Source organism: Piliocolobus tephrosceles, chromosome 6 (assembly GCF_002776525.5).
Source record: "Piliocolobus tephrosceles isolate RC106 chromosome 6, ASM277652v3, whole genome shotgun sequence".
Classification (NCBI taxonomy): domain Eukaryota; kingdom Metazoa; phylum Chordata; class Mammalia; order Primates; family Cercopithecidae; genus Piliocolobus; species Piliocolobus tephrosceles.
This window is the reverse complement of record NC_045439.1, coordinates 138,995,754-139,012,067: the sequence shown is the minus strand read 5'-3', so window position 1 is coordinate 139,012,067 and position 16,314 is coordinate 138,995,754. Positions and strand designations below refer to the sequence as shown.

Sequence of the window (16,314 nt, the reverse complement as noted above, 5' to 3'; positions counted from 1 at the left end):
CATCTAAATAGCAACAGGATGGTCTTCAGTGTGAGAAACTGGGAAGAGTCACGGAATGTCAAACTGTGTTTTAGTAAGTACTTGCTGCAGGCCTCGCTTGGTAATGTGTCCTCGGTTCAAAGCTGGAAGAAAAAATTGCTCTGACTTTGAGCCAGAGTCATTACTGTCCCAACCTAGAAATGCCAAACAATTTCCTTTCTGGGATCACCAGGAGCAAAGAACCCAAGCTTAGTCCCTGAAGCCTCTGGCTGAGGCTCAGGGCCATCATGCGTTGTTGGAGCTTAGGAAAAAACTGACAGCCAGAAGGTAGAAAGAAGTCTTTGGGGCTGAAAACACTGGTAATACTTTTCAAAAACAACTCTACATTATGTGCAAATTGTCCACCCCAAAAAATGAGTAACTAAGAGAACTGGCTATGGGAGGGAATGTCTGTACATCCTACAAAGATGACTAATCAAGAACCTCAGCCACCTGTCTCCCTCTTTCTCTCTGGCTCCCCTCAGATAAGCCTTGGATCCAGGAGAGGACAGACAGGACCAGAGCTGAGAGGTGATAAATACTGTCTTCAAACCCATGCCAAATTCCAACAGAACTGTGATTTGTAATGTCTTACAACTTTCCCTCAAGCTAAGAACTGGTTCTGCTTCATTCCTTATCCTATACCCTTGGAGCCTGGAGTTTCACCTGCAGGGAATGCAGGTGGCATCGGAACGGCCTTTTATTACTTTCTGAAAGACATCCCCCTAGGGTGAAGGTTAGAGGGAAGGAGTGCTGAATATGCCAGGGGTCGCTGTAGTTCACCTTAATGCTTATGAGCCTTTTAAGAATTCCTATAATCAAAACAACCTCAGGTGGATTAAACTCAGAATCATTTATCAAAATAATTTCAGGTAGATTAAACCCAGAATCATTTTCTAGCAATAAACAACTATTTATTTTCTGGGTAGGGGAGAAAGCGGGGAAAAGCAAGAAAAAAGAACAAACACAAGCAGTCTAAGTAAACCTCACCCCCATATTTTCTTGCCTTACGTTATTTTTACACAGGTGCTTGTGGAATGGATAGACGTCAGAACACATACATTATGGACAAAGGCTTCAAAGGTAGAGTATCCAATCCCGATGTCTTATTACAGAGGGCTTAGCAAGATAAAGAGTGCAGATCTGAAATGGCCAGGAATTCCAATTGAGAGAAACTGCATGTGTCTGCCCCCACAAAAGGTCAAAAGACCACAGGGCCTGGGGCTGCTGGGTAGCTGTGCCCAGGAGGAGCAATCATCATAATAATGAATTCATCTTTCGATTTCAGTTGCACCTGCTTAGCAAATACTTGTGGGTTTTTTATAGATGCCAACTAAATGTCTTCGGAAATGTAAAGCGTCATTATCCAACCAATTAGTACGAGTTAAATTGATTATAAAATCTGAAATAAAGTTGATCTACCTGCCCCAGAGGCCTCCTGTCGTTGCACTAGCAAGGAATGCCACCCTGCACCTGCTGGCTTTCTGGGGGCACAAGGAATGAAAATGACATGCAGTGTTAATATTGTATGGCACTCCAACCTCAAGAGATCTCTGCCTCCAAGAGCAGAGAAGCCAAGAAAAATCCCTAACACATGGGAACTGCAAGTTGGATCATCCCTCTAGGAAGTCTACAGGTGAAGCCAAAGATGAAAGGTCAGGTCCTGCCCTAGGTTTAAATGCCAGAATGTGTGAAATAGGGGGCTCTGGAACTCTGTTACTTGCCACTCTGTTGCTTATTAACTGTGACCTTAGACTGTGAGCTCTCCAAGGCTGTTTCCTCATCTGCAAAGTTGGGATAATTTTGCCTGTCCTGTTGTCTAACGCCTGTCCCATTGTCTAACACCTGTCCCATTGTCTAACAAGGTTATCATGAGTAACCAATAAAATCACAGATGGGAAGTGTTTTTGCATACTGTAAAGGTGGTACTAATGTAATGGGGCTATTCTTTTGTCTCGGAGGTCTATTTAAAACAGCTTAAGGCCAGGCACAGTGGCTCACACCTGTGATCTCAGCACTTTGAGAGGTCGAGGTGGGCAGATCACTTGAGGTCAGGAGTTCAAGACCAGCCTGGCTAACATGGCAAAACCCTGTCTCTACTAAACATACAAAAATTAGTTGGGCATGGTAGCATACACCTGTAATCCCAGCTACTTGGGAGGCTGAGGCACAAGAATTGCTTGAACCCGGGAGGCAAAGGTTGCAGTGAACCAAGATCGCGCCACTGCACTCCAGCCTAGGTGACGACAGAGCAAGACTCTGTCTCAAAAAAAAAAAAAAAGAGCTTAAGCCAAACTGAGATATGACAGCAAAGGTCCCAATGCATATCCTAAATCTAACAGTGTACCAGAATCACCTGGAAAGCTTGTTAAAAATACAGATGTTCACGCCCCATCTCCTCAAAACTCTGATGCAGATCTAGAGTGGGGCCCTGGAATCTGCATGTATGAAGAGCACCCTCAAGGTATCCTTATGCAGCTTATTCCCCAAACACTGGTCTAGACTGACCCAGATGTCCCTGATTACTGTTCTAGTCTTTCGGACCTAGCTTTACATACACCAAGACACAACCATTCCCTAACCAAGAACAGCTAGTCATCTACAGTCCTTTTGGGGAGATGGTTATTAGATGTGGGGTGAGCTCAGGGTAGGGGGTGGTGGTGAGTACTGCATTCTGAACAAGAGGCTGAGTCACTATCAGCCTTTGTTAGGATATGCACAGCCTAAGAGAACTGTCTGAGGACAAAAGGTCATCCCCTGTCTCCCAGCCGGCCAACAGACATTATTCCCTTGGAAGCATTATTTTGGCAATTTTCTGTGTGTTTTGACTTAAACCATCCAAATGAAGAATAGTAGTAAGGCCTAAAACAAAAAACGGTTCTACTATTTCATGACTATGACCTGGCACCTGTTTCTTTCTCTAAAAGGTATGGGGATTGGGCAGAAAGATCTCTAAGGGCCTTTCTAGCTCAAGACCACGCATGAATCAAGCGTGAATAAACTCAGGCCCAGAAACCCCAATAACTGAACACACAACTTTCCTATGCACTGTGTTGTCCTGTACATTGTGATTAGGGTGGTTACTTTCAAATTCGCATATACAACAAAGCTCAAAGCTTACTTTCAAATTCACATGTAAAACAAAGCTCAGGAAAGCTGTGTCTCTGCCTCAGCATACATTTCATTCCTATTTCGTAGAATCATAAATCTGACCTCTGAGTGCAGGGGAGGGCTCAGCAGGCAGCCAGCCAGCCAGATTTTATTTTACCACTCTGGCTATAATCATCCTTTAAAGAGAAAAGAGAGCTATGTAAGCAAATGCACCAGCAGGTGTTGGGGACCAACACATCAGAATAAGAACTGAAAAAAAGGAAAATACAATGTCACAGTTCAGAACTTTACAGCAATACTTACCAAAACATGGAATAAATCCCACTAACTGGTTAACACCCCCCAAGTAAACATTTAATAAGTTAGTCTGTAGCACAAATGAAACTAGTTCCTGAAACTACTGGGGCAAACCGAATCAGAACTACTAAGAATTAAGAGTCTCAGTGTTCTCTGAACTCAGTGGGGGAAAAAGCCCTAGCCTAGGAGTTAAGGAATGTGGGTTGTAGTCCTAGTTCTTGCTGTGTGGTGCTGACTAGGTCACAGCACTGTTTTCTGGGTCTTGGTTTCTTCCACTATAAAACAATGGGGTTGTACTAGCAGCATCTCTAAGGCCCTTTCAATCTCTGACATTCTAAAAGTCTTAGGTAGCCGGACACGGTGGCTCACGCCTGTAATCCCAGCACTTTGGGAGGCTGAGGTGGAAGGATCACGAGGTCAGGAGATCGAGACCATCCTGGTTAACATAGTGAAACCCCGTCTCTACTAAAAATACAAAAAATTAGCCGGGCGTGGTGGCGGGTGCCTGTAGTCCCAGCTACTCAGGAGGCTGAGGCAGAATGGCGTGAATCCAGGAGGCGGAGCTTGCAGTGAGCAAATTGCACCACTGCACTCCAGCCTGGGCGACAGAGCGAGACTGAGACTCCGTCTCAAAAAAATAAATAAATAAATAAATAAAATAAAAGCCTTAGTCAATGCCTGCCCTTTCCCTTGTTACTTACTGAAGAACTCTACTCACTGTCATCCTGGAGGTTCAGTGAGACCACTTACACTGCTCAATACCCTTCTATTTCCCCTTCTCCCCCCAGCACAATGATTCTGCAACAAACTGCCTGGTGTTCAACTGTCAGCCATTTCAAACTGCTAAAGAAGAAATCCTCCCAGCTATTCTCCACGGCCTTTATGATGCTGTAATCCTTGAGCCCACTGTTGCTGCCACTTTCCCCACCTGTGTGCTCCTTGTCATCTAACTTCCAAGTTTCTCTTTGCATAAACTTGGGGCTTAGGTAATTAGGAGCCCAATGACATCCAGAAGATTAGTTTTAAAGCCAGTGTTCTGACCCCAAGACCTCCTCCCTCCTATCTCTCCATCAAGAGAAAAATGCTAATTTATGGCCCAGGAAGAGAAGAAGCAGTGTGACCTTCTATTAATAGTAGCAAGCCAAGAAGCAAGAGATGGATATTCGATGCCTGGGTTTTTCCCCAACAGTTAAGTTGAGCCTTGGTGGAGGTTAGCATGCCCCTTAAGGCAAGGTGGGCTCAGATCCCACACACAAGGTGGCCCTGGAAAGTTACTGCCTCTCTCTGGATTTGATGCTCCCTTTATAAAATGAAAACATATAGTTCATCTCAGAAGCCCCCTCTGTCTCTGATAGTGTATGACTATGTGGGGAGGTAGGAACCAGATGTGAGCAAATGCCAGGGCATTACAGGACCAAGCCGCCAATCCTGATGCAAACGACAAGCCTTGGAGGAGTGACTCCCAGAGCTTGGGTAGCTTGGGTTGATGCTTCCTCTTTCTTTGCAAAATGTCCTGAAGGGTTGGGACTGGGGACAAGGGTAGGGCTATAAAAGGATGAGGAAGTATCTAAGAGCAGCTGGTTATTCTTCCACTCACCCTGCCCTCCCCTCTCACAGGCAGGTGGATGACTCAGCTGGAAAACAAAGTGGCTTCCTGAGGTGGAGTTTCCAGCTTGCCCAGCCCTTCCCCATTCTCCAGTCCCAGTAGAGATGGGGTACGGATGAGTCCATAATTCAACACCCTTTTCTCACCACCCAGCCAACACACACTTGCATTGCTCCATCCTCTGCCCCTGTATGGAAGATACTTCTCCCTGAGCTTAGCCCCTCCCCCACGCAAACATCAACTTCTCTTTTATCCATATAGGATCATCCCCTGCTCCAAAGCCAACAATTTATTCCCCAAAACTTTAAAGTAGCCCTCACTTTTCTGGTGAAAATGAGAAGAGGCACTGTCAACTGGCTGAGGTTCTTTTAGGCATTGAGCTTCAAAGGCTCTCCTGCTGCCCTAACTCAGTCAGTCATGGGATATCCACAAAAAGCTTAAGCGCTTAGCCTCTTTGTCTCAGCTGGGCTTGGCCCCATAGATAAAGACATTCCTTGTTAAGGGTAAGGTGGAGCTGCTGCAGATACAGTTTGCCTTTAGGATATGGACAGGAGCACTGGATAACAAGACATGTAGTGAAGAAAAACATCTTGATTGGTATCAAGAGAAGATGGTGTTGAGTCCTGACTAAACTACTTACTAACATTAGGAATTATATTAGCAAATTTTCTGAGCTTCAGATTCCTCATTCTAAATTAGTAATAGTCTTTTCTGCCCAGCCCTATTCACGATGTAACAAGTTTCAAAAGACCTAATTGGAATGAAGACTATAAGTGCTACACGTAAAGTCGTTATTCTTAGTGTGTTAGAAAATATGCAGTTGAGGCAGCTGCAATAGCCTTTCTTTAAATACTACTAGTCATCAGCTTCCAAACCAGAAGCTCTGTGCCTTATTGCCTTACTCCTTGGCTGGTGAGTTCAGAGAACCCAAAGTGGGACAGATGGGCCACGCTGGGGTTCTTGGACTTACCACCACTTCCTTGTACTAAAAAACTTAGCACCAAGAGGCAAATTTATGTGGCTTGGGCAGGTCACAGTCAAGGGCCCACAGCCACTTTTCCCCATGTGAGCCTCAACCAGCATCTAGGCCTATCTAGCCTCCCTTTAGGCCATGCTGGTGCTGGCTGAGATCGTTCAGTGTCTTGCAAGGATATTTTCTCCTTCTCTCTAGAGTCATATGCTAAAGAGGCCACAATATTAAGACGTGACTAAAGCCAACATCCCTCTCTACTTCTGGGCTAAACTGTGATGGAAAGTGCTCTGAGCCTGGTTCTACAGAGTTTGCTCTGCTACTGATAAGTAGTGTGATCCTGAGGAAGTCAATTCCCACTCTAAATCTCATAAGCAATGACTTCCTCATAAGCAATAAGAGGAGGAGGAGAGAGATAATTATTGCTCTACCTATACCACAGAGTGTTGTAAACACTTAAAGGAACTAATGGGTGAACATATTTTTGTACAAGATTGAGGAAATACTACCCGCTGAAACAAACATCAACAGAATGGACATCTACTTTAACAGAAAAGTAAATCCTCTTCCAACCAGTCGCCTTTTATGGGAAATAAGACTACTTGTGGTGGCATACATCTAGCTACTTTGTTCATATGGAGTGTTCTGGCTTTCAGGGTCCCAAGGTACATCTAAGTCATCCACTGAGTTACATTATCACTTTCACTTTTTACCTTTTTCATTACTCTCACAAGTTGGAGACAGAGAGCATAAATAAATAGCAACCCAAAATGTAAACTGTGGTAGTTCTAGTGACAGATCATCCAAGAATTTCACCATCTGCTACCTTTCACAGAAATTTAGTGCTGAGACGTCTTTTAGATCACTTCTATCAACTCAAGCAACCCAGTGCTTGTGTCTAGATCCCTTGTCTAGCACAGCCTCACAGATGAAGGTCAGAGCTGCTACATTAGAGTTTACTGCTCTTTCCAGGCAAATCCTGCCTTGCTTGGGACTATGTGCAGGAGGCAGTGATCTCCCCCAAAAGGAGAATGGTATAGAGGCTGAAAGAGGGAATCCCCTTTCCTTCCGTGGCTCCTAGTCACTAAAGAACCCTTCTTCCTCCAGTGAAGCTGCAGTACCTCATTTCATATTTGGAAACCAGCCTGCATCCTTTTGTACTCTGAAGTCTTGGGGATGGTACAACTATACAACTGAGAGGTGGCAGGAGAGGAAGCATGAGCTCTAGTAGGAGAAAGATGCTGCTGAAATGGGTTTCAGTTAGCATTCACAAGAACAGGGTAAGCAACCCAAGAACACGTTATAGGCTTGCTAGAAAACAGGAACTTTCCAAAGGCTAGCTTAAGACTGATGTGCTTTTTACACCTCAATTACACTTCAGTCTACCCCATTCTGATCATGAGCTCCTGGAGGGCAGGGATACTGCTAAGAGTCTGCCACTTATAGCCTGTCAAATTGCTGACATCAGTCTAAAACATGCACGCCTACTTCTTCTGAACCTAAGCTTCTCAGTCACCGAAAACAATTCAAGCCAGGTGTTGTGGCACGTACCGATAATACCAGCTACTCAGGAGGCTGAGGCGGAAGAATCAATTAAGCCCAGGAGTTTGAGACCAGCCTAGGCAACATCTCAAAAAAGAATTCACAAGAGTATCATCACAGAATGCACAGGCCAAGGAGTCCAAAGGCATGGATTCAAGTCTTGGCACTGACATTTACTAGCTGTGTGACTTTAGCTAAGTCACTTCATATCTCTGAGCCTTCATCTCATAAAATGCAACTATCAGCAATCCTTGCAAGAATTTACATAAATTAAATAATACATGTCAAAGCATATTATGCATATCTTGAATTAATACCTGACTACTAAAAACAAAAATGTTCCTATCCTCCAAAAACATAAGTTTCTTTGGAAAAAGAACTCTGCCTACCTGGGAGAGCACTTCTCAACACATTTAATAAGTAAATCAATCTTGGGAGTATCCTGGCTTTTTCAGCCCTAGGATCCTGAAGGCACATAAACTCAACTACAGTCTGCTTCTGGTATTAACATGAAGACTTGTATTCTTGTTTGTCCTAAGAAATCTCTCTTGCCTTGCAGATTACATGAAAGAATCCGTGTGCAGTTCTAGTACTTGTTCCTTGAATAGCAGTGAAAACCCTTACGCCACAATTAAGGACCCACCCATCCTCACCTGCAAGCTTCCAGAAAGCAGCTATGTAGAAATGAAGTCGCCTGTGCACATGGGGTCTCCGTACACAGATGTGCCATCCTTGTCGACATCTAATAAAAATATATATGAAGTTGGTAGGTGTCTCAAATAAGTAACTTAGTGAAATCAGGGCAATAGTGCAGCATTTGAAGTAAAAGCAAGCCCTCTCCACTCACCCCATCTTGACCACACATCCTTCTTTTGTTGTTTTTTAAGGCATCTCTAAGGTGAACTGTCTTTCCTAGGACTGCCCTCCCTCGCTAATGCAGGAATTATTAAGTTGGTACAAATTATTATATACCAACAAAATTATTAGTTGGTACAAATTATTGTACCAACTCTGCTTTAAAAAACACCAGGACTAATAGGAAACAAATACTGGGGGTGGAAAGTGGACACACGCGCGCGCGCGCACACACACACACACACACACACTCCAACTGATTGTTGATACAAATCTCATTTTAAAAAAGAAAGCAATCAGAGACATTGACAAGTTTCTAAATCACCTTCTGCCTTCTCCCAGTTTATGTCCCTGGACTCACTGATAAGACTTCTACCTCTAGGATATTTTAAATCCTTTAGTGTTGACAAGAGGCTTGGATTTTGACAGCACATTCACTTAGTTTTCCATCTCCTGAGCAAGCCTCAATCCTAAGCCTCATGTATTTGTCATAAATTTATAAATCCCTAGCTCCTTTCCCCAAGTTAAGCAGAACTCTATTCCTCTCCAACAAGGCAACCAAAGCTAATCTGTTCTCTGAACTCATTTTTCACTATATTTCTTAGAGCCCACAGTCAGTGTGGTCCAAGAAGGTCGCGGTCATAACTCCAGCTATATCCAGAATCCATACGACCTACCTAGGAACAGCCATATTCCTGGTCATTATGACCTCCTCCCAGTAAGACAGAGCCCTGCCAATGGGCCGTCCCAGGACAAGCAATCTTAAGAGGGATAAGCTTCTCTCTTGCAGTGTGCTCTACTGAATATTCTGACTCTCTGAAAGAAGACAATCCCTTGACTTGAAGTAATGGTACAGACTGGCTCCAGCTGCATGTTAGTTATTACGTTCACCTGGAACTAAAGAAGAGCATCCAGGTGGGACTGGGATAATTGTTCAAGGAATTGTGTTCTCAAAGGCAAATCCTATCACCCACTCAGCCCCAAATGCCCTGGATATGATTTTTAAAACATTTTAAGACATAACTACTCATCAACATCAGCTAAATATAGCTGATACATATCTATTTATCTGAAATGTGGTATTTTAAAAACATGTAGGTTTAACAAACCTTCCTAGGACAAAAAGGAGACTGGGGAGGGAAGAGGATTACTTTAAAGCACCTAAAACATATATGTACTTTTGGTTGCTATTATCATCAACATCTGTTTTATTACCAAAGACAATTAGTACATAGACATGAACTGTTCTTAAATAGAACAGTCTTAAAATATCTGTACATATATGTCTGTTCCATCAAATTACAACAGCCAAGATTACAGAATCTAGTATATAGTCTAATACTGACAACTTCCATTTTAAAAAACAAGACTTGACTTTCTTCTGCCCCATAAGTGATAGGTTTAAATATACACACACACAGACACACACACACACACACACACACACACACACACACACACACACACGTATCCAAAGTGCAGCAACAAGTCTGCAACAAGATTCCTAGGGCAGCTTTATCAAATTTTGCCAATTCAAAGTTTAAGGACATTACAAGTCAGTGCTGGCTATGGCATATCTACTTAGTCCATTCAACACCTGAATCATTCCATGTAAAACAGAGCTCTAAGATGATCCTTTAAGTAAGCAGTCACAGACTGGTTGGGATTAAGTATCCCTGCAGACGGCTAGTTGGCCGCCTCATTTTATTTGGTCAGCATCCCTTGACTCAAAAGAGTACTTGCTTCCAAGTAGTTCTTCATAAATCTTGGGATTGATGTAGTATGAAACCTAAAAGTATACAGGAAATTGGACAAATGTGGATACAGGAAATTTACATTGCTTAAAGTACATTATGCTTTTTGATGGAACTAAATGAAATGATCAAAAAAAGAATGAACTATAACCAGTTGCTGTAGCGTGATGTAAAAATGTTACTGTAAACAGCATTCCACCTTCTATCTTAAAACTACTACTAACTGAGCTAGCCCAATATGCATTACAATGAGCTAATGCTCCAGATCCCAGTATTCAGATGTGTCTGTACCTTCCACTATCAACATAGATAAACTGAGGCTCAGATGAGTCCAAATGAAGTCAAATCCCAAGCCCTAAAGAGAACCTTCTCACAAGAATTAAAAACAAAAAGGGCAAACCTAGGAAGCTAATGGCTACTCCTGTACCACTCTATTCACTGGTACAGTCCAGCCAGTAAAAAACACTTCCAAAAAGATATACAGAAGAGGAACTAAATGATTACAAAGCTGGAATACTGCTACAGCAAGTATGAGAGTTCTGAAACCCTTGATAGAAATGGAAGCCTGCCATGGAACACAATACTTTGGGCAATAATCAGAAAAAGCAAAAAAATAAATAAATGAGTACATCTCCCCTTCCCACGTCACTCAAGGCATAAGCAAATTTTACTGTTAGAGGAAAATATATAATACTTACATGAATGCTGCATGTGTGCATGGGAACAACTGATTAGCAATAGTAAATTTACTTTCCGAAAAAGCCTTATTAAAATATAAATATTAGAAAATTACTTTGTAGACCCAAGTAAATATTTCTCATACATATGTAGAAAGAAATATAGGTAAGCGGCTTACCTCAGTATTTCAGGGCAGCAAGTGTTTGTGAAGCAAGGATGAAGAAGCATGAAGATGTCAGATCAGCAAGGAGAAACTTCAACTCAATCCCAGGTTTTCTCTTCTTCCCTTATCCTGCATGTATAATAACTGCTGCCTGGCAAACTGCAAACAAGCAGCATCACTCAAGTTTCAAGTTTCGCCTCTTTTGTCAACTATCCTCTGGGCAAAGGTATTCAGCAAGAGGTGGAATGGCTAGGCACTGAATCAAGAGATTTCAGTGTTACTCTGGTAAAGTTAGTTGCCCTCTCTGGGCTCCTTTTTTTTCTATGCATAAAAAAGAGGAGAAGCAGAGAGTGGGAAGACTGCTCTAACAACCCTTCAGCTCTAGCATTCCATTACTTTTTAAGGAAATGTAATACAAGTCAAACTAGGCAATACAGAGGAGAAGGGAAAGGCAGAAGGTGTGATTATGGTGACAATAGCTGCCTTCACCTATCGAAGAGTTATCAGTAAAAGACATTTCAATCTTACAAAGCAACTGTTAGAAACTTCTAACACCATCACAAATAGGTTCATGGTCAGCCTAAACATGTGTACTGTGCATTTTATGGGTGACTTTGAAAGATCTCAATTATTTTTCAGAAACTAAATTTTCAGACAAATATGTGTACAATTAAAATGAATGAAAGAAAAACCATTACTGTACAGTAGTATTAATGAGACTGTGAAATGGCAATACTTTTTTAAATCACAGATTTGTAATATGTATGTTCACTGTGCAGAGGGATTGTACCTTGTACAAAATAAAACAAATTTCTCAAACTAATTTAACAAGAATGCATACTGTTGTGTTACAAATGGAAAACATGTTTATAATCTACACCTTAAGTTTAAGGGTAGAACTAACCTACATCCTGCTTGGGCACTTTAAACAGCCAGAAGAATGAAAATTATTCTAGTAGATGCTTGAAAATAAGTGAAAAATTTGTATGAAATTTTTGACAGAGGAGTCTCTTTCTTTAAAATAATAAATGTGAGCACCATATTTTTATTCATGTTCAAAAGTTATTTTTAAATCTCATATACATTCAGTATACTAAAATTAGAGGGTTTCTCAGCTTTCACAAATATTTGGACTCAAAGACAACTATTATAGTTTGTGCTCAGCCCCAGAGGCACAAAGGTACTTATACGAATAAGGGCCAGTGTAAGGGCCACTTAATTTCTATAAATGCAATGAACAGCTTTCTACTAGTAGAAGTTATCATCCAGTAGAGTTACTATGGGTATATCTGTTTTACAAACTTTAAAGACATAAACTTGTGATCAAACTGGTAAAGAAGCAACAGGGTTAATTTTTAATAAAATACAGATGCTAAAATATAGCTTACTGAGTTCATTAAGTTTAAAATTCCTCCTTCATAGTTCCAAAGGTTTGTATATAATCCTCATATGTATATAACCCTCATATTCTGAAGACCCATTCAGAAGAGATTACTAATAGGCAATTCTCAAGAGCTATAAGTTGACATCTCAGTTAAACACAAAACATAATCAAGAGTTTTAAGACTAAAAAAGACATTTACTGACAGTAGTATAAGATTATGCACCACAAATCTCAGAATATTACTCAGTACTATGAATGATAACTAATGGCCAATTGCTGCAAGTTGTGCACTCAGGAATGACATATTAGCCATTCATTTAACCAGAGGGAAGAAAGAAGAGGCCCATTTAATCAATATGCAGCAACAGGAAATGGAAAATCTTTCTATGAAGAGATGGATACATAGGGGGTTCATTGTACTTTTATACTTTTGTATAATTATATATAAGTATATATTTATATAATTGTAATATATAATTCTGTATAATTTTAATAAAAACTTTAAAATTTGAATAGCAATTCTCATAGCTCCCCAAGCTACACCAGAATGAACCCTAAGATTAGCCCTCTCACTCTTTTAGATGGCCCCCCCTAATTGTCCTGACATGGAATTGTCAAGGGGAGGGGGAGATAGATACTATGAATGTAAATACAGGTTGAGTATCCCCTATCCAAAATGCTTGGGACCAGAAGTGTTTCAAATTTGGGATTTTTTTCAAATTTTGGAATATCTGCATATACATAATGAGCTATCCCTGGGATGGGACCCAAGTTTAAACATGTAATTCATTTTACATTTCATATTCACCTTGTCCACATAGCCTAAAGGTAATTTTATACAATATTTTTAATAATTTTGTGCATGAAATAAAGTTTGTGTGTATTGAACCATCAGAAAGCAAAGGTGTCACTGTCTCAGCCACCCATGTGGACAATCTGTGGTGGTTTGCAACACCATCATTCCTGACTGTGAATTTCTATGCTACCAATAAGCAATTCATTTTCTTACACTTATTCACACATTCACACTAGTATTTACAAAATATGATGTATCACTAATACAGGGAAAAAGAATGTGTTCAGGGTAACTAAGCAGCACAGTAGCATCACCAGAGTATCTGTACCAGCAGTTAAACCCACCACCACCACCACCACCAATAGCTGGCTTTCAGTCTCCACCTACAATGCTGTTTTGATTGAAAGGTTACTGTACACCTATGCGGGAACACTGAATAAACTGTGTGTGGCGTGCCTGCGTTTTGACTGTGACCTGTCACGAGGTCAGGTGTGAAATTTTCCAACTATGACATCATGTGAGTGCTCACGTTTTCAATTTTAAAGCATTTTGAATTTTTGGATTAGGGATGCTCAACCTGTATGAAAAAAGCATGTTCCCTGCCCTTGTGGCTCTTACAATGTAGTGATTACCAAAGGGGAGAGATAAATGGAGAGCCCTGGTGATTAGTGGGGTGCTGATTATTAGTGGGGCCCGGGGCTTGCAGAGCTAGAAAGAATAAACAATGCTCTAATCCAAACCCACAGAAAGTGGAAGCTCTGGTCTTTAGCTTCAGTTGTCAGATTCCCTCCTCCTCGTTCCACCTTCTGCTTCCCAAGCCACTGTCCAGTCTAGCAGATGGCCTTCCAGAACCTTGGGTAAGAGAAAGCATGGGGACTGTACAAAGTACAGTACTGTTATTTAAGCATCCACTCTAATGTAAACCTAAACTAGTAAATGAGGACCCCAACTGCCTCCTCCAGAATTGGTTTCACATCAAAGACAGCCTATGGAAAGTGTTGCTTCTTGGGACTTCCCAGATTGTCCCATCTCAGGCATGATCTTCTACAGTATTCTTCGGCCCATATGATGAAACACTTTGGCACAGAAGCTAGTACAATGGTCAGCAACTTCTTAAAAGATATGACAAGGAATGGTACCCACTTCCCTAGAGATACCTTAGAAAACGGTATGCTGAGAGATTAGAGGTTGTCAACAGGGGATCAGGCGCTAAAAACAGTACATTATTCATTGGGATGAGAGTTAAAAAGATCTGAGATTTTGTGGTTTGGAGCAAGGTTAAGTTCCACTGACTCAAAACACAGTAAAGGAATCCTGTTGGCTGCTAATTCTCACGACCATCACTGGTACTGGTAACACAGCAGTTAGCCAATATACATAATATTTTGTGCTCACACCTGTGTCAGAAACTATCCTATAATTAATAAATGTCAAAGAATTGAATTCAAATAATGTTTTGACTAGTAATTAGATCACCATATCAACAACCCCAAAATACCATGTATGTCATGTACATGCACACATAAACCTGTACACCTGGATTTAATCACTGGTTCTACTGGATAGCTAGCCTGTGGATCGATCTACCTTCTTGTAGATTCCTATTAAAGAAATAATTTTTTAAAAATTAAACACAAAATGTTTTTAAAAGTTCTCTCCCAGACATGAGTATATTTTAAAGTATGTATTAAAAGCCAGCAGTTTTTTTTTTTAACAGCAAAAGCCATAAAACAAGCAGTTCTCAATTTACAGTTAATATAGCAGCCCATCAAGTGCTCCTCCCCCTTAGCATATATGGTACTTTGATGCATATTATTGATATTGACAGTCATTTTGCAAATAAATGTTCTGAAAGCTTTCATCCTATTTAAAGGAGTAAACATGGAAATAAAGGTACCATTTTAATCAGGTTATTGTGATAAGACCAAAAACATTCCACAAAGTGTATACCTCATTTTGACTTCTCTATTAAATTTAAATTTGAGTTAGAATGTTAATAATTTGGCTTTAATAGAAGAGAGAGTTCATTCAGAGAATTACAGAGTTAGAGTTGGGATGAATCCCCAGAATTTATCTAATCTGGTACTCTCATTAATTGGAAGAATGTGAGGCTCAAAAATGAAATGACCACAAGAGCCATGACTACAAACTCTTCGTTACTCAGTCCAGTGCTCTATCATACCAGCTACTTTCACTCTTTTAACCCACAGTTTACCATATTTTCTAATATATGCTAGTATATTGCCTAGTACACAACATCCTTTCAAATATTCTTTCTTTATTCTCCAATTCACTTTTCAGGAGAATAGATAACCTCAGTCATATTGATTCTCAGCCTAATGGTCTCCCTTACATAAGTTATAATGATATTAACATTTTGTATCACTTTATTGTTACCATCAACCTCCTACAGTTTGGGGGGAACCAATCATTCTTTAAAACATTAGTATGACAACTCCAGTTTACTTGGCACATTGTATAGGTGAGTGGGAAAGACCTGTCAAATACCAGAAAGGGGCGTGGCACCAGCTCCACTCAACCAGAAGAAAAATCTCTCTTTGGCGCTAGTGTCATAGCTCCCTATCTGTTCTGCTAACCTATTAAATGATGTAGTGGAAGAGGATCCTTTCACAATCTTTGTTCATTTTTTTATAGAGCAAATGGAAGTCATACATAATCTTTTACAAAATTCATTTTTTGTTTTGTTTTCCAGGTTTGTGATATTTGTGAGACATCAGAAAATCAATTTATATTTTTTTCCCTCTGTTAAAACAAACAAAGCAAGCCCCCTAAATTGAAACCTAACAGGTTAGAATAAGTTCTTAATTATCCACCCAGCCTTTGAATTATTTTGCTTCCGGTGTTGGCCAAAACTAAGTAGTACAGCTTCTTCTCTAAGGTAGATGGAAGAGATTATCACAATAGCTCAAACCCACTAAAAGCATTTGTATTTTATAAAATACAAGTCAGCAAAGACAAAAATTAAGATATTCATTTTCTCAATGATCAAAGAAATGTGACCAGCTCTGACGGGCAACCCAAATTCAAGAAGTCTAACTTTTCTGCAGAACCCTTCAGAACTTAAAAGATCACTGATGTAAGGTCACTAGCTGGCACCTTTTCTTATAATTACAATTTAG

The 16,314-nt window shown here is 40.6% G+C and overlaps 1 protein-coding gene across 1 annotated transcript in view; it reads left to right on the top strand.

Annotated features, from left to right (window-relative positions):
• MEGF11 (multiple EGF like domains 11) overlaps nucleotides 1–9,829 on the top strand; it is a 247,921-nt gene extending 238,092 nt beyond the window's left edge. The window contains exons 20-22 of the mRNA XM_023220801.3: nucleotides 1,045–1,101; nucleotides 8,104–8,310; nucleotides 9,005–9,829. Coding sequence (XP_023076569.1) covers nucleotides 1,045–1,101; nucleotides 8,104–8,310; nucleotides 9,005–9,165 — 425 coding nt within the window. The 3' untranslated portion in view covers nucleotides 9,166–9,829. The remainder of the gene's footprint in view (nucleotides 1–1,044; nucleotides 1,102–8,103; nucleotides 8,311–9,004) is intronic.
• Nucleotides 9,830–16,314: the final 6,485 nt, after the last annotated feature.